The sequence below is a fragment of the Anabrus simplex genome, chromosome 3 (assembly GCF_040414725.1).
Source record: "Anabrus simplex isolate iqAnaSimp1 chromosome 3, ASM4041472v1, whole genome shotgun sequence".
NCBI lineage: Eukaryota > Metazoa > Arthropoda > Insecta > Orthoptera > Tettigoniidae > Anabrus > Anabrus simplex.
The window spans coordinates 129,847,330-129,869,461 of NC_090267.1; the positions used below are offsets into that span (position 1 = coordinate 129,847,330).

At 42.6% G+C, this 22,132-nt stretch overlaps 1 protein-coding gene across 1 annotated transcript in view; it reads right to left on the bottom strand.

Moving 5' to 3' along the window:
• LOC136866693 (uncharacterized) overlaps positions 1-21,903 on the bottom strand; it is a 145,150-nt gene extending 123,247 nt beyond the window's left edge. Inside the window, exons 1-2 of the mRNA XM_068226810.1 lie at positions 21,709-21,903; positions 18,302-18,476 (exon numbers count right to left, since the gene is read on the bottom strand). Coding sequence (XP_068082911.1) covers positions 18,302-18,476; positions 21,709-21,903 — 370 coding nt within the window. The remainder of the gene's footprint in view (positions 1-18,301; positions 18,477-21,708) is intronic.
• Positions 21,904-22,132: the final 229 nt, after the last annotated feature.

The following is a 22,132-nucleotide window of genomic DNA, read 5'->3' on the forward strand; positions in this document are numbered from 1 at the left end:
ATAATAATAATAATAATAATAATAATAATAATAATAATAATAATAATAATAATAATAATAATTGCCTCGGTGGATCAGTGGTAGAGTGTATGACTCATGATCCAAAATTCAAGGGATCGATTCCAGCCGAGGTCGACTTCTGAAAGGGGATCAAACAACTCCATGTGATTGTAGCTGGCGGCTTAAAGATCTCCGGTGGCGCGCTCATTGTCAGTCGATAAAATTAGTACTGTATAACTCAGGCGTTCAGTAGAATTCCGCTATAGTTGGTGGAGAGCAGCACAATCGGAATGTTAAAATCGGTAGGCAGACTGCCTGGATGCCACCTCTTCAGAAGCGATAGCGTGAGTCAATCATCATCATCATCATCATCATCATCATCATCATCCGAGTCTTAACGTTATTTTGTCAAATGCTTTTGTATAATGCAGAAGGTTGAGCATTTAAAAAACTACAGAAAATAAAACAGGCCTTTGAAATGAACTATAATATCGGATGCTGAAAATGCCATGGACAGCAAAATTACCGAATGAGGAAGTGACGAGGCAGATGAACAATAGACATGAATTAGGCACAACAAACTGGAAACTTCATATCTGGATCTTATCACGAGGAACAAAACGTTATTAGTTGTTCTAGTTGATTATTCAAGGGAAGCCTAATGGGAAAACAAGTAAAGAATGCAGGAGAATGTAATGATTACTGAATATTAGAGAATTGAGAAGTTTTCATACCACCACAATGTTGAAATATACAGCAATGAACTGAGAAGAAATTAAAAGTGCGGTCGCAAACAACATCCATTCACTGATATGTGCTGGAAGAAAGGGAATAATATTAAAGAAGATTATATTGGTCAATGACTTCTACCTCGCATACCGTTCTGGATTTACTCATTCGCTCAGTAATTTTCACTAGAGCCTCCGTGGCTCAGGCGGCAGCGTGCCGGCCTCTCACCGCTGGATACCATGGTTCAAATCCCGGTCACTCCATGTGAGATTTGTGCTGGACAAAGCGGAGGCGGGGCAGGTTTTTCTCCGGGTACTCGTTTTCCCTGTCATCTTTCATTCCAGCAACACTCTCCATTAACATGTCATTTCATCTGTCGGTCATTTATCATTGCCCCAGAGGAGTGCGTCAGGCTTCGGCAGCCGGCACATTTCCTATCCTCGCCGCCAGATGGGGGCTTCATTCATTTCATTCCTGACCCGGTCGAATAACTGGAAACAGGCTGCGGAATTTCACTCAGTAATTTTCACTGCTTCCAAACCAGTGCACCGTACTCTTTCAAACGCGACGTAAGTCAGACAAGGCTACTGTCGGTGCACATATTCTACTACAGTCCATCAGGGACACGGGGGTGGGGGTGGGGGGGGGGGAGAGGAGATGAGGAGTGGCAGGGAGGTGTTTTAGTTACACCATGCCATCTTCCATACTACAAATTACCTTGACCTCTAGGAGTAGTTACTGCAATCAAAACCTGTCTTAGGATGTTTATGCCATAATGAGATCGAAACACGACTCCAAATCCGTCTGCCAATTCATACATGGATAAACCTCGTAGCAGCTGAAGGCTGGCGAGTGACGCTGAGCGTAACAGACCGTCATTATACATCGGCTGAATGTCATCATTAGTCAGTGTTATTACCAAGCGGACCTTGCACAAGATTAGTTAAGGCTTTGCGAGGTCACCGTCGTTACTACTGGAACTTATGGTTTCTATCGTTTAAGATCCACGCTGGATAGGTCAGTAACTGCAAATTTATCGGCGGATCCGAATTGCATCTCTAATATAGCAACTCTTAGTCAGGGAAATCTCTAATTTCATATAAATTCGTTTAATTGAATAAACTGTTACTGTTGTCACGGTAAAATGATTATGATGATTTTACGTCCCACTAACTTCTTTTACAGTTTTCAAAGAAACAAAGGTGCCGGAATTTGTCCCGCAGAAGTTATTTTACGTGCCGGTAAATCTACAGACACGAGACTGGCGTACCGCACGAACTGGCCGTGCGGCTAGGGTCGCGTACTGGTGAGATTGCATTCGGGATATGGTGGGTTTGAATCCCACAGCCAGCAGCCGTAAGTATGGTTTTCCGTGGCTTCCCATTTTCACACCGGCCAAATGCTGGCGCTGAGCCTTAATTTTTTAAAACTACGGCCGCTACTTCCCAATTCTATCCCTTTCCCGTTCCTGAATCGCGAAAAATCTTCGATGTATTAGTGCGACGTTAAACTACTAACAAAATGAGGTAGGAAAGAGGTAGGCTTATACAGTATGAGCACTCGACTAAGCCAAGATGGACCGGGCAAGTTGGCCGTGCGCGTAGAGGCGCGCGGCTGTGAGCTTGCATCCGGGAGATAGTAGGTTCGAATCCCACTATCGGCAGCCCTGAAGATGGTTTTCCGTGGTTTCCCATTTTCACACCAGGCAAATGCTGGGGCTGTACCTTAATTAAGGCCACGGCCGCTTCCTTCCAACTCCTAGGCCTTTTCTATCCCATCGTCGCCATAAGACCTATCTGTGTCGGTGCGACGTAAAGCACCTAACAAAAAAAAAAGCCAGCTCTACCGTCTCAGCCACTCCGCCTGGCACACAGTAAGGTGATGCATAGTGTTGTTCACAACGAGACGAAATTCCATGCACTAACCCTCTCATTTACAAGCGAATATCCCTGTAAGAAACGGAATAATTCTTTGATAGCCTCGATATACGAGTATACTGAAAGTTTTCTTTTAACTATTACACACAATTAAAATAAGTTTTAAATTCTACAAGCGATCGAGGATATAAAATTAAACGTTTATATTAAAATTAATATTACAATTTGTCGTCTGATGAATTCCTAACTGGACCTTATAATTTCAAGCAGTGCATCGTGTTTTAGACAACGTGTGTCAGGAGGAGAAGAATAGCTGTACAATTCTTGTATTTCACAATGCGTAGTGTACGACTTCGTCAACAAGTAATCATTACAGTTTAAGAAGAGTAAGTGGGCTACATTGCCATGCTGGTCAAGCACATCTCTGTAGTGGTTGATAGTGCGGTGCGCTGTAAGTAGATGAAGATTAAGTGTATTAAGATTAATAAAAACAACCAGCCTCCAAGTCAACGGAATTAACCATACGCAGTTGAAATCCTCGGACCGGCTGAGAATCAAACCCGGGTCCCTCTGACGAAGGCAAGTACGCTGACCTATTCAACCAAAGACCTGGACGAGCATGCGTAGCCTATGTTTAAATTGGCTTTATTTTATTTTGCTAGTGGTTTAACGCCGCACAAACAAATAGGTTTTCGGCGACGGAAGGATGGGAAAGGACTACGACTGGGAAGGTAGCGGCCGTGACCTTAATCAAGGTACAGCCCCAGCTCTTGCCCGGTGTAAAAATGGGCAACCACGGAAAAGTATCTTCAGAGCTGCCAGCAGTGGGATTCGAATCTGATATCTCCCGAATGAAAGTAGTGATGGTGGTGGTGGCGTTTATTGATTTAAGAGGAAGTGCAACTAGAAGACCATCCTCTATTCATATTGATCAGAGGGAAAAGAATAGAAGGTGTCCGACACTTCGAAAAGTGAAGGTATCGACCAAAGAAAAAACAAAGGCCACGAAGGGCGTGAAAATGAAAGGGGGTCGGAAATGAACAAGAGTTGACCAAGGGAGATCGGTTAGGATAGATGAAACTGAGAAGCCTGACACAAGTGGAAGCACTGCTAGAACTCAGCTAAGGGCCCCGTAGTCGCCAACCCACGCTCCCAAGTTGAGAGCCCCTGGGGCCTCCCGAATGAAAGCTCACAGCTACGTGACCCGAACTGGGCAGTCAATTCAATCGGTGTTTAAATTTAAGTGTTATTCACTCCGAGCACATTGTTATCGAGAAAGAGACAGAAGAATGCACATGTCTTAAAAAAGTAGTTACTGATACTGAAATACTGCATTGGGAAGACGAGCATTTTAAACAGTTTATATCATCCAGAAGACTGAAAGCGTTAGAACACAGTCTTCGTCTAATGGAATGACTTCAAATGAAGAATACGATGTACAGACAACATAATTATAGTATAGGCATTAAATTATTTAATACTTCTTAAGTTATTAAGATAAAGAAATAGATTAAGAAGCTTCTTCGATCAACATAAAATGTTTTATGGAAATGAAAAACGTTCAATGATAGATAGATATCAAGTGAGTTGGCCTTGTAGCGGTTAGCTTGCATGAGGGAGATAGTGGGTTCAAACCCCACTATCAGTAGCCTTGATGGTTTTTCCAAGGTTTCCCACTCACACACCCTAATTAAGGCCACGGGCGCTTATTTCGTAGTCTTACCTTTTTCTTCTCTCATGATCACCAAAAGACTCGAGTTGGTGCGGCGTTAAATCACTAAAGCAGAAGATAACGTAGATTGACGTATTTCTATCGTTCGGTTCAAATAATGAAATAACCGCTTAGTACCCACTTACTGCATTGTGAGAAGTAAGGTACTCTCATTTTATGTGTAGTCTGTGATGAGAGTAAGATTATGATTATCAACAGAATTTCATTCCAGGCAGATGATAAAGGAAAGGAATTACCTTTAAAGAAAGCCATTTCATGTTGGTTCTATGAGAAAGAATATTTCTTTATTAACGTCGGTCTCTTGAATGAGGCCACGAACACAGAAGTTTCACTCACCCACCCATTAATTCCCTAACTCCCACTCGAAGTTTTGCCCAAACCCAAGTTGAGTCTCACAAAGGAAAGAAAAAAGGACGGTAGCCTTCGTCTCTCGATGAAGACGGCGCGGGCGGTGAGCCCACGCAGCAGACATGTGGCGCGTCGAATACGGTATCTCAATTGTGTATGTTCTCATATTACTTGTAACATGACAGAGAACAGCTTCTTGAAAATAAAACCACAACCTGCTCATACATTCCGGTCAACAGAGGGATAGGTTTCCTAAAAGCAAACTTGATTCTCAGTAGATGTAAACATTACTCTGTACCACCACCTAAAAAATAAAAAGTAAGCGTCAGTCTTTCTTACTAACTAAAACGTTTGTCTTAATTTCCCTCTCTCTCTCCAGCTTTTTGCACCAGGAACAGAACAGGGACACACTTTCAACTGATAAATTTCATAATAATAATAATAATAATAATAATAATAATAATAATAATAATAATAATTAGGGGCCGTATTTTTTGGTAATAACGATATGCAAGAGTTTTCTTGATATCTTCTTTCTTGTCTATATATGACTTCCCAGGTACTAAAAATACCGTATTTTAGCAAAATGAACTCGCGAAATATCGCGAAATTAGATTTATTGCGCGAATTGCGCATATAATCGCGAAATATACACCAATTGGTGCGAAAAATGCAAAATTGCACCAGAAGAGCTCTCCAATAAACGTTTAAATGCTTCTGAGAACTTGACTATTGTACTTTCTTTCTCATTTGCTTGATAGCGCTGTATATTCCCCACACAAATGCACACAAAGCGGTACGCACTGTGTATCGAAAGTATGTGTATTCAGTTCTGCAATCTCTAAGGCAGTCGATAAAAATCAATATCTGTTATCGATTACAGCAAATAGCGTTATGGTCGTAACAAGATACAAGACCGGTCGTAGATACAACAGTGCGCAATGAGAGTTCGTTACTTACGAACCTTTATCAGCAAATGTCCAACATTTAAGTATAAAAATGCCGAAAAGTGAAGTCACAACAGGTTTTTCGAGGGCCGAAGAATACAACAGTGAGGGGTTCTATGTATTTGACATTGCAAGAAAGATTCTAATGTATCAATAGTGTGCCGGTAATATTCGTAAAGTTGAAACGTAGAGTACGATATACAGTGCAGAGAAACAGAATGAAGCAAATGAACATAGTTCCAAGCGGCAAATAACAATAGGCGATACTTTACACATCGTAAAGGTGTTGAAAAATTATAGAGAGCAAATTGTAATAGATACAAAAAAAGCATTCATGCAAGCGAACATGTCTCTAGAAAAATAGGATAATCCTGGCATGAGGAAGAGAATGAATATTAAAGGAAAGATAAATAATACTGTCTTTACTGTAAAATATGATGGTATTGGTAGGCCTATTGTAAATAAATCGCCTGTTTGAGTAGTAATAATGGTATTGTTTTTATGTCCCACTAACCACTTTTACGTTTTCTGGAGACGCCGAGATACCGGAATGTTGTCCCGCAGGAGTTCTTTTACGTGCCAGTAAACTAATGACACGAGGCTGACGTGTTTGAACTCCTTCAAATACCACTGGACTGAGCCAGGATCGAACCTGCCAAATTCGGGTCAGATAGCCAGCGCTTTAACCATCTGAGCTACTCAGCCCCGACCGGGGAAAAAAGAGCATATCCATGAACATCTTCCAGAGCTACATTACTTTGAAAAAAGCAATGAAAGTACATCTGGTTGAGGAAGTGAAAGAAGACAGTGTTAGCAAAGTTTTAGGAGGTTTTATAAAAGACCATAGTGAATTTACATCCAAGTGTTTGCAAGCTTTATGGTTCCCGACATCTAATGTGGTCAGCGAGAGGAGCTTCTCTGCTTACACAAAGACACAATCTGACTGTTGCGCAACTCTGCATCCTGACAATGTAATTCAACGTCTAAAAATGTAGGCTATGTATAAATGTATATCACAGGGCAGATCACCTAACTTCATTTCGAAGTATCAGTGATTTATATGCTGGCCCCGTGGTGTAGGGGTAGCGTGCCTACCTCTTACCCGGAGGCCCCGGGTTCGATTCCCGGCCAGGACAGGGATTGTTACCTGGACCTGAGGGCTGGTTCGAGGTCCACTCAGCCTACGTGATTAGAATTGAGGAGCTATCTGGCGGTGAGATAGCGGCCCCGGTCTAGAAAGCCAAGAATAACGTCCGAGAGGATTCGTCGTGCTGACCACATGACACCTTATAATCTGCAGGCCTTCGGGTTGAGCAGCGGTCGCTTGGTAGGCCAAGGCCCTTCAAGGGCTGTAGTGCCATGGGTTTTTTTAAAGTGATTTATGTATTTATTTCTATAACAATTTGCATATTTGGTTTTTCTAAGATTTAATAACAATGATATATTACAAGAGTTTACTTTAAAACCCCTTATCACAAAGTTAGTTACATTTACCCCATACGCTACTACAAGGAAGATTTCGCTGGAAACATCGATCAGTGTAAGAATTGATTTCACGAAATACCTACCGAAATAGTGTCAGTTTTAACACCGAAATCAACAGTTTTATTTCACCAAAAAATAAGGCCCCTAATAATAATAATAATAATAATAATAATAAATAGGCATATTTCCCAATATAGACAGTTGTCTTTATCCCTAACTTAGCCTTTATCTCCTAATTCCGATTACCCTCCTGTCAATGTTCCGACCTATTTGTATCAGCGGTCATTCTCGCTACATCCATGTCTGTTTCTAACATAGCCTGAGCCCACCCAGTTGTTATACCGTACAGCGAAGTCGGCCTGAAAACAGACCAGTGTAGTTTCGTCCGGGAACAGACTTCTTCCATACATAATACTGTTGATCGAAACTGCGACCTACCAGGCGAGTTGGATGTGCGGTTAGGGACGCGCAGCCGTGATCTTGCATCCGGGAGATAGTGCGTTCGAGCCCCACTGTCGGCAGCCCTGAAGATGGTTTTCCGTGGTTTCCCATTCTCACACCAGGCAAATGCTGGGGCTGTAGCCTACCTTAATGAAGGCCACGGCGGCTTCCTTCCAACTCCTGGGCCTTTCCTGTCCCATCGTCGCTATAAGCCTATCTATGTCAGTGCGACGTTAAACCAATTGCAAAAGAAACTGCGACCTCACTGCAGTAACTTTGCTGCACCTTGAATCAATCTCACTATACTGGGAAAATACACATTCTAAATACTTGAAATGATTACCTGTTTTGTATTCCCAATCTGACATTCAATTTCCTTAGGTTTCTTCCCTACTGACATCACTTTAGTCTTGGAAAGGCTAATTTTCATATCCTAGATATAAGATTGCAGGCTTTCAGCACAGTCTGCCCATTAAGACCAAGTTGTCGGCATAGGTCAAACTGTTTACTACATTTCCTCCTAACTGAATCCCTCCCCTGCCACTTTATACCTTTCAGTAGATGATCGATATAAACAACAAAGATGTAAGATTACAGTCTTCTGTAAGTACCTTGAACCAAGAACCAACTCATTCTGCCATCGATTCTCAACGCAGCCCAATCGTCAACACAAATGCCTTCGATTGCTTTCAATAATCTACCCTTGATCCCACAATTGCTAGGTACGGCAAACATCTTTTCCCACAGTACTCCGTCATATGTCTTTAAACATAAGTCTATTCCTCTCATAGCATTTTTCAATTACCTGGCGCATACTGAAAATCTGGTCCTGACAACACCTCTGTAGTCTGAAACTAAAATGGTTTTTATCCCACTCACTCTCAACCATTGATCACATTCTTCCTCCAACTGCCAGTGAACACCTTGGTTGGAATACTCATTAATGAAATACGAGGATAATTGTTGTAACCCTACCTGTTCTCTTAATTATACAAGACATAAGTGCAATTACTGTTTTCCTCCAATCAGAAGGTACCTTACCAATATTCCATGCTAATCTTATTACTCTATGAAGCCATTTCATCCCTACCTTCCCATGGTGCTTTACGACAACAGAGTTTATTTACCATCCTTTCCACTTCCTCAAGGTAATTTAACTGCTCTCCTCCCCACACGAGTTCGTTTGTTCCCGACGTCAACAAAAAGATTTCCTCCTAAGTTGAGATAGTTTAAAAAATATTAATTCCACCTGTACAACCCGGCCAACGGCCGTTCCAAAGATACCTCGAAATATTCCAAGTTTCAACATTATACATTCAGATTTCCACTAACATTAAATATTCCACAATATTATACAACATTATTTGACATTCTTACAAATCCGTTACTCTACTATGAATAATTTCAAATGCGCAAAATATCCTCGTTTGATATGAAAACTTAGCCTAATTAAATTATATATTAATTTATAGATAAATAATTAATTAGTGGAGTTTTTATATTTGTCAAATCTCGGGGCTCGTACTCTTATACGGTTACAGTCCCTAACCTGTTAAAGGAGAGATTCTCGCTGGGATTATGTGTAAGCAGGTAAGCAGGACAGAATACTTAAAGCAAGCCTGAGCGAGGGGTGTTGATAAGAAACGTTGACGGAGAACATTGTCTACTGTGATGTACGTTATTTTAATGTGGAAGGAACTTGCTCTAATTAATTGTGAAATTCACTCATCTTAATTTTATTTACGACGAAATATTCATCCGCTTCACAGGGAGTGATGGTTTGTACAGGGAGGTACGAGTGGTTGTAAACTTTGCAAATAATTGCATACAATATTTTCTAACCTTTCATGATTGTATTCTGGTTTACTGGCTCACAGTTTGTGAATTACTGTTTGGAACCAGTGATGTGATTAGAGAAGCGGTCGTTGTATATACTGTGACAGCCTTTCTTGTGATATCTGGTGCCATAACCTCAATCAAGCTATGTTTTTTGGGATCCGCCAGAAAAAAAACCATTAACTAGCTTTCCGTACCGGTAATGAATACCAGTGAGGTCCAGAAGTTAGAAAAGTGTTGTGTAAATTGAGTTAGGGATGTACTTAGCAAGTAAGTGTAGTTGTTCTTACAGACAGATGATTGTGAATGTTCTTAACATTGTTGTAGGAATGTATCCCTGATGTAACTGTGTGAGTATAGTGAAATATAAATATAAGTACAGAGAGGAGTGTTGTGGGAGTATCTCCCTGAGTTAATAATTTGTATACAGTGATGTTTTTCGTGTATGTAACTGTGGGAGATAATGATGAGCCATCTCGATTATGATTCTTAGAAGAGTAAATTCAATTAGTTTGTCAACAACTTCTTTCATTCGTGGAGTCATACCTGGCATACTTCCCTCAGGGATGAATGGGGGTCAGGTAAGGTTATGCCACCAGAATTAGATTCTCGTCAGTTCATGATCGAACGCCCTGGGATCAGGAAGATTTTTCATGGTCAAATTAACTTATGTTTATTTTCTGCAATTTCATTACAGTGGTCTCCAAATTTATCTCTGAAGTCATTTTCATTCAGAATTTAATCCAATGCGGGCGAAGAGGGGGAATCCTTTTTTTTTTCAGTGCCCAATAAATTTAGTCATTCATATACCGGCAGTTTGTTTTTGAGAAGTTCAGTAAGTTACAATAGTGGAGTATGTTAGTGTTACATTAAAGCTGTCGCCCAACGGTTGGGCAAATGCTGGTGTTATATTACAGGACCACCGGTATATTGTAGAGTATGGTATAGTCCTAGCCTCCTGAGCATAAGCAGGGCTATGACTCAGAATATGTCCGAGATGCCCACGCCTATTCTCAAGCAACTGATGTCCCGACCCTCAGGACCACTTACTAGGCCACTCAGCCGTTGCCCAAGGTTCTCGAACTAAGACGTGACTACGCCCGAGCGGTGTAGGGGGAGGGGCAACGCGTCCGCCTGTCACCCGGCGGCCCCGGGTTCGATTCCCGGCCGGGTCAGGGTTTTTAATTGTAATGATTAATACCCCAGTCCTGGAGACTGGGTGTTTGTGACGTCCCTAATCTTCCTTTCCTCACACACAACATTCCACACTACCGCCATTCCAATCACACGCAGGTTCATAAAATATGGTGCCAGTAGGGACAAAAGATCCACACGGGTCGACGCCCCGAACACTGCGCATTAAAAAAAGACGTGACTACAGAAGGGCCCAACTTACACCACGGCCCTAATAATAATATTGTTATTAGTTTTACGTCCCAATAACTACCTGTACGGTTTATGAAGAAGCAAAGGTACTGGAATTGTATCCGGCGGGGGTTCTTTTGCTTGTCGTAAATCTACGGATATGAGGCTAACTTATTTGAGCGCTCATAAGGCCAGCCTGGTGCTGTATTTTTAAGAGAGATATCGAGGTGTTGGCATGTTGTCGTGCAGGAGGGTTCTTTTTGTTTGTTTGTTTGTTTGTTTGTTTTACATTCTGGAAATAGTCACACTTAAACACCCTCAAATGTCACTTCAGCCAGACAGAACCCGCTATATTGGGAGCAACGACTAACCTACTGTGCCATTGATTTCGGCGTTCACGTAAGAATCTGTTCCTAACAAGTAGGTTACGACATCATGATTTCCTTTACAGAATAGCCTTCACCATTATGCAGAAACACTATTATTTCAGGGAGGCGAGAGTTTTATTTCCTATCACATACCACATCCCAGAATTCTTAACCGGGCGAGTTGACCGTGCGGCTAGGGGCGCGCAAATGTGAGCTTGCATCCGGGAGATAGTGGGTTCGAGCCCCACTGTCGGCAGCCCTGAAGATGGTTTTCCATAGTTTCCCATTTTCACACCAGGCAAATGCTGGGGCTGTACCTTAACGTCACGGCTGCTTCCTTTCCACTGCTATGCCTTTGCTATTCCATCGTCGCCATAAGACCTATCTGTGATGCGACGTACAGCCAATTTTTTTAAAAAACTCTTAACCTTACAGACTCTTTCGTTGAAGGACTGTGTCACATTCCTTTTATCTGCAAAGGGCAACGTCATGTTCGTGTAAAACTGACAATATGTGTTAAAGATTTTAAGCACTAAAAGAACATAAAATGATAAAGAGATTACAGAGCAAAGTACTGTTTAACAAGGTATATTTCCATGGAACACGCCATCTTCGTACGGTAAACTTTGTTTAAGAAGATTTAAGCAAATGCACGAGACACAGACTACCACCTTCCCTCCTCTCCATAATCAGTATGGTTTTGCCTGTGCACAGCGAGACAGTGGCACGCGAAGACGTGTTGTTCTGTTTTATTTGTCTGTGCTGCGAAGTGAGAAAAGAGGATTTTTCAACAGTAGCGATCAAACATTAAATTCTGTTAGCATTTGGGGAAGACACCCTTGGTAACCCCCGCTATGCTGAGGGAGTGAACGGTGAATCTACGATGGCGAAATCGGAAGTGTTCGTATGGCATCGGCCCTTTTAAGGAGACCAAAGTCTTATTTGATTCACAGGGTTTTTTCTATTTTGTTTTATGTCGCACCGCAATAGACAGGTCTTACGGCGAAGATGGGATAGGACAGTACTGCGACTGTGGCCTTGATTAATGAACAGTGTGCCTAGTGTGAAAATAGTAAACCACGGAAAACCATTTTCACTGCTGCCGAAAGTGTGATTCAAACCCACCATCTCCCGAATGCAACCTCACAGCTACGCGACCCAAATCACGTAGCCAATTCGCTCAGTCGCAGCAAATTCTCCGTTTGGAATTCAACTGTAAAAAGTTCGGAGGAGACTTCAGGGGTCACGGCCGCAAGATTTAATGTTAAATATGTACCGTGCGATAGGCGTGTTCATTCTTAATTCTAACCCCAACATCACGAGGGTGATCAGTATTCATGTCCATGCGCTCCAAGTCTTTTTCTACCACTGAGGCACTAACTGTGCTCGTCTGGGTCTCCAGTAGCGCTCGGCCGCCAACATTGACACACTCTCGATACGCCCTTTGATGCTCGGTATTCGTGATTTTGTAAAAAAAGAAATCCACCTCTGACAAGGCGCTCGATCCTCTCGAACGAGTTTTCGATTATTCTGAAGCCATTAATTGCCCACGCGCCGACCCAAAGAAATTGTTCGCACTACTTCGTACCACGTTGTTGTTTGAGTCATCAGTCCATAGACTGGTTTGATGCAGCCGTCCATGCCACCCTATCCTGTGCTAACCTTTTCATTTCTACGTAACTATTGCATCCTACATCTGCTCTAATCTGCTTGTCATATTCATACCTTGGTCTACCCCTACCGTTCATACCACCTACACTTCCTTCAAAAACCAACTGAACAAGTCCTGGGTGTCTTAAGATGTGTCCTATCATTCTATCTCTTCTTCTCGTCAAATTTAGCCAAATCGATCTCCTCTCGCCAATTCGATTCAGTATCTCTTCATTCGTGATTCGATCTATCCATCTCACCTTCAGCATTCTTCTGTAACACCACATTTCAAAAGCTTCTATTCTCTTTCTTTCTGAGCTAGTTATCGTCCATGTTTCACTTCCACACAATGCCACGCTCCACACAAAAGTCTTCAAAAACATCTTTCTAATTCCGATATCAATGTTTGAAGTGAGCAAATTTCTTTTCTTAAGAAAGCTCTTCCTTGCTTGTGCTAGTCTACAGTTTATGACCTTCTTACTTCTGCCATCGTTAGTTATTTTACTAAACAAGTAACAATATTCATCTACTTCCTTTAAGACTTCATTTCCTAATCTAATATTTCCTGCATCACCTGCCTTCGTTCGACTGCACTCCATTACTTTTGTTTTGGACTTATTTATTTTCATCTTGTACTCCTTACCCAAGACTTCATCCATACCATTCAGCAACTTCTCGAGATCTTCTGCAGTCTCAGATAAAATAACAATATCATCGGCAAATCTCAAGGTTTTGATTTCCTCTCCTTGGACTATGATTCCCTTTCCAAATTTCTCTTTGATTTCCTTTACTGCCTGTTCTATGTAAACATTGAAAAGGAGAGGGGACAAACTGCAGCCTTGCCTCACTCCTTTCTGGATTGCTGCTTCTTTTTCAAAGCCCTCGATTATTATCACTGCAGACTGATTTTTGTACAGATTGTAGATAATTCTTCGTTCTCGGTATCTGATCCCTACCGTCTTCAGAATCATAAATAGCTTGGTCCAATCAACATTATCGAATGCCTTTTCTAGATCTACGAATGCCATGTACGTGGGCTTGTCCTTCTTGATTCGATCTTCTAAGATCAGACGTAAAGTCAGGATTGCTTCACGTGTTCCTACATTTCTTCTGAAGCCAAATTGATCTTCTCCCAACTCAACTTCAACTTGTTTTTCCATTCTTCTGTAAATAATACGTGTTAAAATTTTGCAGGCATGAGATACTAAACTAATGGTGCGGTAGTTTTCACACCTGTCAGCACCGGCTTTTTTGGGAATAGGTATAACAACATTCTTCCGAAAATCGGATGGGACTTCTCCTGTCACATACATCTTACACACTAAATGAAATAACCTTGCCATGCTGGTTTCTCCTAAGGCAGTCAGTAATTCAGAGGGAATGTCATCAATTCCAGGTGCCTTGTTCCTATTGAGGTCACTCACAGCTCTGTCAAACTCTGACCTCAAAATTGGGTCTCCCATTTCATCAGCATTAACAGCCTCTTCATGTTCCAGAACCAAATTATCTACATCTTTACCTTGATACAACTGTTGCATATGCTCCTGCCAACTTTCTGCTTTGTCTTCTTTCCCTAGAAGTGGCTTTCCATTTGAGCTCTTAATATTCATCCACCTAGATTTCCTTTCTCCAAAGGTTTCCTTGATTTTCCTGTATGCAGCATCTACCTTTCCCAGAACCATACAGCCTTCAACATCCTTGCACTTCTCCTTCAGCCATTCTTCCTTAGCTACCTTGCACTTTCTATCCACTTGATTCTTTAATCGCCTGTATTCTTTTATGCCCTCTTCATTTCTAGCATTCTTGTATTTTCGTCGTTCATCAATCAGGTCTAGTATCTCCTGAGTTATCCACTGATTCTTAGTTGATCTTTTCTTCCTTCCTAACATTTCTTCAGCAGCCCTAATGACTTCATTTTTCATGACTCTCCACTCTTCCTCTATAGTGTTTCCTTCAGCCTTTTCATTTAGTCCTTGTGCAACATGTTCCTTGAAGCGATCCCTCACACTCTTTTCTTTCAACTTGTCTAGATCCCATCTTTTTGAATTCTTTCCTTTCTTCAATTTCTTGAACTTCAGATGGCATTTCATGACCAACAAGTTGTGGTCAGAGTCGACGTCTGCTCCTGGGAAAGTTTTGCAATCCAACACCTGGTTTCTCAATCTCTGCCTAATCATAATGAAGTCTATTTGATACCTTCCAGTGTCTCCAGGTCTCGTCCACGTATACAGCCGTCGTTTGTGGTGTTTGAACCAAGTATTAGCAAGCACTAAATTATGATCAGTGCAGAATTCAACCAGCCGACTTCCTCTTTCGTTCCTTTGTCCCAATCCAAATTCTCCTACTGTACTACCTTCTCTTCCTTGGCCTACCACTGCATTCCAGTCTCCCATCACAATTAGATTCTCGTCACCTTTTACATATTGTATTAAATCTTCTATCTCCTCATATATTCTTTCGATTTCATCATCCGCTGAACTAGTAGGCATATAGACCTGCACTATTGTGGTGGGCATTGGTTTGGTGTCTATCTTGACGACAATAATTCTTTCACTATGTTGGTCGTAGTAGCTTACCCGCTGCCCTATTTTCTTATTCATTATTAAACCAACTCCTGCATTTCCCCTGTTTGATTTTGTGTTGATAATTCGGTAGTCGCCTGACCAAAAATCTTGTTCTTCCTGCCAACGTACTTCACTTATACCAACTACATCTAACTTTAGCCTATCCATCTCCCTTTTCAGATTCTCTAACCTACCACAACGATTCAAACTTCTAACATTCCACGCTCCGAATCGCAGAATGTCAGCATCCATCTTCCTGATGATCGCCCCCCCTCTCGTGTAGTCCCCACCCGGAGATCCGAATGGGGGACTAGTTTACCTCCGGAATATTTTACCCGGGAGGAAGCCATCATCAGTACATCATTCATACAGAGAGAGCTGCATGTCCTCGGGAGTTAGTTACGGCTGTAGTTTCCCGTTGCTTTCAGCCGTATAGCAGTATCAACACAGCTAAGCCATGTTGAGTGTTATTACAAGGCCGTATCAGTCAATTATCTAGACTGCCGCCCTTACAACTATCGAAAGGCTGCTACCCCCCTTTCGATGAACCATTCGTTAGTCTGGTCTCTCAACAGATACCCATCCGATATGGTTGCACCTGCGGCTCGGCTATCTGCATCATTGGGACACGCAAGCCTCCCCACCGCCTTCGTACCACAATTACCTCAAATGTTCACTATTTGATTTCTTTTTTGGTCATATACGTGTACAATTCATTAACCCAAACGACAACTCACACAACGTGCTTATACGCCGGAGTTCAGATCTACACTAACTGTCAGCCGCGCGACACGGCGATTTTAGTACCTCAAAGAGCTGTGCGACTGCAACATCGGACGACGTCATACCGAGCTCAGACTATTTTTGCTGGGAATATTGGTCGTTCCTCTTAAGAATGAGATACTGAACACTATCGTCGTGCATGTTAACTAGAAATGACTGTACTGTATTTCGATTTAAATACTGTCATGTGTCTATAGCCCTCATCGGCACACTACGGTTCCGAAACTCTAGACATATGCTACTTCAACAAGGAGCTGTATTTGAATATTTCTCGTCTTTTGCAAGAGTCCGTCCGTCGTAAACGGCCTGAAAAGTGGAAAGCTGGACCACAATGCTACCTTTTAGCATGATAGCGCACATGCACATCGTTCCCGTTACTGCTCTCAAGAGATTTCCGAAAACACCGAATTCCACTGCACCAACATTCTGCCAATTCATCCGACCTAGTCCCCTATGACTTATTTTTCCAGGGATTAAAACATCTTAAACGAGGTCATTTTTAATCAACAAACGAGAAAAAAGCAGTATCGCAGGAAGCATTACGGGAGATTGCAAAATATAGCTTCTAGTAGTTTTACTACTTGTTTAACGTCGCACTAACACATCGAAACTTTTCGGCGATGGAAGGATGTGAAAGGGCTAGAATTGGAAGTATTCAGTCAACAGAATGTAAAGATTATTGGTTACAAGGATAATGTCCAGACAGAGGAGGTGACTAATACTAAAGAAATACAGTATTCAAATTTACTTATGATAACAATGACCTTTACGATAAGATACAAACGTTGAAAACTAGAAAAGCAGCTGGAATTGATAAGATTTCTGGAGATGTACTAAAGACAATGGGTTGGGAGATATAGTACCATATCTGAAGTAATTTAATTATTGTTTGTACGAAGGAGCTATACCAAATGAATGCAAATGAATGGGGAGTTGCTATAGTAGCCCCTGTGTATAAAAGAAAGGGTGAAAACGCTGAAAATTACAGGCCAGTCAGTTTGACATGCATTGCAAGTAAGCTTTGGGAAAGCATTCTTTCTGATTCTATTAGACATGTTTGCGAAATTAATAACTGGTTCGATATAAGGCAGCACGGGTTTAGGAAAGATAATTCCATTGAAGCTCAACTTGTAGGATTCCAGCAAGATATAGCTGATATCTTGGATTCAGGAAGTCAAATGGACTGTATCGCGAGTGACCAAAGTGCTATATCTAAGTTTGGACTGGGAATACTTGGGAGAAAGGAGACGAGCTGCTTGACTAAGTGGTATGTTTCGAGCTGTCAGAGCAGAGATGGCGTGGGATAACATGTGTAGACGAATAAGTTTGAGTGGGTGTCTTTTAAAGTACGAAATACTACAATATGAAGGTTAAGTTGGAATTCAAGTGGACAAATTGGGGAAAATATTCGTTTATAGGGAGGGGAGTTAGGGACTGGAATAACTTGCCAAGGGAGATGTTCAATAAATTTCCAATTTCTTTGCAATCATTTAAGAAAAGGCTAGGAAAATAACAGATAGGGAACCTGTCACCTGGGCGACTGCTCTAAATGCAGATCAGTAGTGATTTATTTGGAAGGAAGCGGTTGTGGCCCTAACTAAGGTACAGCCCCAACATTTGCCCGGTGTGAAAACGAGAAAGCACGGAAAACCATCAACAGGGCTGCCGACGGTGGGATTCGAACCCACTATCCCCCGAACGCAAGCAAGCTCACAGCTGCGCAACACTAACCGCACGGCCAACTCGTTCGTTCAGCAGCTTTACTACCGTCAGCAGAATAGTGCAGTATAGTCGCCCAATGTGATCACTTTTAAGGCGGCTCTACATCAGAGTTTCAAAGTAATAGTAGGCCCTACTAAAAACATGACTACAAGCAATGTTCTCAAACTTTTGCATGCTATCTCGTCGAGTTAACAAAAGAAACTGGACACTTTTTGTACAGGCACAACATTTGTTCACATTACACATTAATCTAAATGAATGTTGCCGTTTTCTTGTCATAGTTAAGTCAAGAAATGGAGATAAGTAAACGCATTTTTCCAAGGGGGTGACGGCAAAGAATTCATCACGGTATACCCTGCCTGTAGTAAGCAGTGAACACCAGGGGCTCTCAACTTAATACCGTGGGTTGGTGACCGCGGGGCCCCTGGTTGAATCTGACATTGTTTCCACTTACTTGTGACATCCTCCTCAGATGAATCTTTCCTATCTGACCTCATCTGGTCAATATTTGTTCTATTCCGATCTCCTGTATGGCGTAGGACGCCTCTCTTTTTCATTGCTTTAATGACCCTTCCCGTTCTATAACTGCTACTCTCGTTCTTCGAAGAGTCGGACTCTTCATCTTTATCCTGTAATTAGCGTTAAGCGTAGATGATTATTACATTGTACATCCCCTTAAAACAATACTCATTATTGCCATATGGTATCCCTTCCATCCCTGACGATATTAGGTTTGTGAGGTCTGGGAATTCTTTAATTGCCGGGTTGAGTGGCTCAGACGGAGGAGGCGCTGGACTTTGACCCCAATTTGGCAGGTTCGATCCTGTCTCAGTCCGGTGGAATTTGAAGGTGCTCAAAAACGTCAGCCTCGTGTCGGTAGATTTACTGGCACGTAAAAGAACTCCTGCGGGACTCAATTTCGGCACCTCGGCGTCTCTGAAAACCGTAAAAGGAATTACTGGGCATAAAGCCAATAACATTATTATTTGGTTCTTTAATTTTCACAACCTTCGTGGTCCTTTCTTTCCTTCTATACAGATACCCTCTGTGGGGAATGAAAACGTTGATACGACAGCACGGGAACAATACGCTTAATAATCGCTATCTTGTTTCGTTCCTCAACTTCTGCTAAAGGAAGTTAATCAAGAAATATATTTACACATCATAAAACTAATGCTGGGCGATGGGCATCTCTCGTATCAACCAAGTTAGGTGCAACGCAATACGGCAATAAGTGAATGTTGCGCCAATTGTGGATAAAATGAGGGAGAAGCGCCCAGCGTGCTACTTCTGGTACACCTGCCACGAAGCAGAAGAATTCTTCGGAGGATAAAAACACTTCCATTATTCATGCTTAAGTTAAGAACAGATAGTTGCCTAGATTTTAATTCCTCTTAAAACAAGAATACACTGACTGACAGAGCAAATGCAACACCAAGAAGGAGTGGTCAGAACTTTATGCCAATTGCAGGGTAGACTGACGTCACTGAGGTATGCTCATGATGTGAAATGCGCCGCTGTGCTGCGCACGTAGCGAACGATAAATGGGACACGGCGTTGGCGAATGGCCCACTTCGTACCGTGATTTCTCAGCCGACAGTCATTGTAGAACGTGTTGTCGTGTACCACAGGACACGTGTATAGCTAAGAATGCCAGGCCGCCGTCAACGGAGGCATTTCCAGCAGACAGACGACTTTACGAGGGGTATGGTGATCGGGCTGAGAAGGGCAGGTTGGTCGCTTCGTCAAATCGCAGCCGATACCCATAGGGATGTGTCCACGGTGCAGCGCCTGTGGCGAAGATGGTTGGCGCAGGGACATGTGGCACGTGCGAGGGGTCCAGGCGCAGCCCGAGTGACGTCAGCACGCGAGGATCGGCGCATCCGCCGCCAAGCGGTGGCAGCCCCGCACGCCACGTCAACCGCCATTCTTCAGCATGTGCAAGACACCCTGGCTGTTCCAATATCGACCAGAACAATTTCCCGTCGATTGGTTGAAGGAGGCCTGCACTCCCGGCGTCCGCTCAGAAGAATACCATTGACTCCACAGCGTAGACGTGCACGCCTGGCATGGTACCGGGCTAGAGCGACTTGGATGAGGGAATGGCGGAACGTCGTGTTCTCCGATGAGTCACGCTTCTGTTCTGTCAGTGATAGTCATCGCAGACGATTGTGGCGTCGGCGTGGAGAAAGGTCAAATCCGGCAGTAACTGTGGAGCGCCCTACCGCTAGACAACGCGGCATCATGGTTTGGGGCGCTATTGCGTATGATTCCACGTCACCTCTAGTGCGTATTCAAGGCACGTTAAATGCCCACCGCTACGTGCAGCATGTGCTGCGGCCGGTGGCACTCCCGTACCTTCAGGGGCTGCCCAATGCTCTGTTTCAGCAGGATAATGCCCGCCCACACACTGCTCGCATCTCCCAACAGGCTCTACGAGGTGTACAGATGCTTCCGTGGCCAGCGTACTCTCCGGCTCTCTCACCAATCGAACACGTGTGGGATCTCATTGGACGCCGTTTGCAAACTCTGCCCCAGCCTCGAACGGACGACCAACTGTGGCAAATGGTTGACAGAGAATGGAGAACCATCCCTCAGAACACCATCCGCACTCTTATTGACTCTGTAGCTCGACGTGTTTCTGCGTGCATCGCCGCTCGCGGTGGTCCTACATCCTACTGAGTCGATGCCGTGCGCATTGTGTAACCTGCATATCGGTTTGAAATAAACATCAATTATTCGTCCGTGCCGTCTCTGTTTTTTCCCCAACTTTCATCCCTTTCGAACCACTCCTTCTTGGTGTTGCATTTGCTCTGTCAGTCAGTTTACTTCCTTACTTACTTACTTACTTACTTACTTACTTAGAAAATCAACATATGGCGTAGAACAGAACATTTTAATGTGTAAATTAGCCGAAGAACGTGGGCGTAAGAGTTTCATCGATAAATATAAGAGTTTCGAAGTTTGCAATTGGTATGTAATGTCTAATTCATTGTTTCCGGGGGGATAAAATTTCCTTCGATATCTTATACCAGTCGGTGTCGATTATGATGCATGTTAAAGGATTTATTTAGAACCGACAGTTTGGTCCCGTGTTTATGGCCTTATTTTACGTGTGTAGCAACATTTATTAGCTTTAACTCGAACATATTCTACCGTAGCGTGCCAGTAGCGAACACGGTATCATTTCTAGCCGTATGCAGGAAGAACAAAAATGTAAAATACTATTGTATCAGAATTCGTTTTAATATTTCCTTCCCTTCTTGTTCTCAACAACATTACCCTTACTGTTCACGCACGAACATGCAGCATACAAATACACAATAAAACTATCCTACTTTTTCCCTACCACAGGCAATTCGGTCCAGAAGACATGAAGGTAGTGAAACTTGATGAGAGTATAAATATGTAAATTTCGCCTTTAAATCACGAGGAGATTAAACAAGATACAGTATAGCGTTTCAAATATGTTGCACTTTCGTACATATACCATGATATGTGTCAAATAAGTTGCTTATTAAAATTCTTCATCGCTTAGGTTCATTGTACAAAGGGCACTAGGAAAGTTTTGCAATGTGAGTGAACGCTTTAGACTTTTTCAAAATAATTTCCACCACACTCAATACACTTCTCCATACCTCGAAACCAGTCAATGAACCAACTCTGCCACTTTTCTTCGGTTACATTTTCACACTCTTGATTCCATGCTGCCAGAAGCTCCTCGTCGGATGAAAAACGCCGCCCTTTCAGCTTCATCTTCACTTCTAGGAAGAGTGCGAAGTCACATGGGGCAAGATCAGGACTGTATGGAGGGTGATCAAGCACAGTCAACCCTGATCTGGCAAGAAAATCCATTGTTACATTAGCACGATTTGCTGGGGCACTGTGGTGATGCAAGAGCCAAGTGTTGAGCCGTGACCTTGGACGGAGCTGCTTGAGAGCCTGGATGGCCTGAGGCAGACAAGTCTCACTGTACCACTTCGCAGTAACTGACCTTTGTGTTTCTAGCACAACCCGAGCCAGGATGCCACGTGTAGTGAAGATTACTGCAATCATCCTTTTCTTCACTGATATTGACTTTCGCACAGTCACAGGAGTACCCTCATCTTCAAACAGCCACACATTGTTCTGAGATTTTGTTGGGACATCGTAATAATAAATCCAAGTTTCGTCACCTGTAACGATGCTATTTATGTTACGCGAAGTCCAATTTTCAAACTGTTTCAGCATTTTTCGGCACCATTTTACTCGATGTGCCCTTTGTTCCTCTGAAAGTGAATGGGGC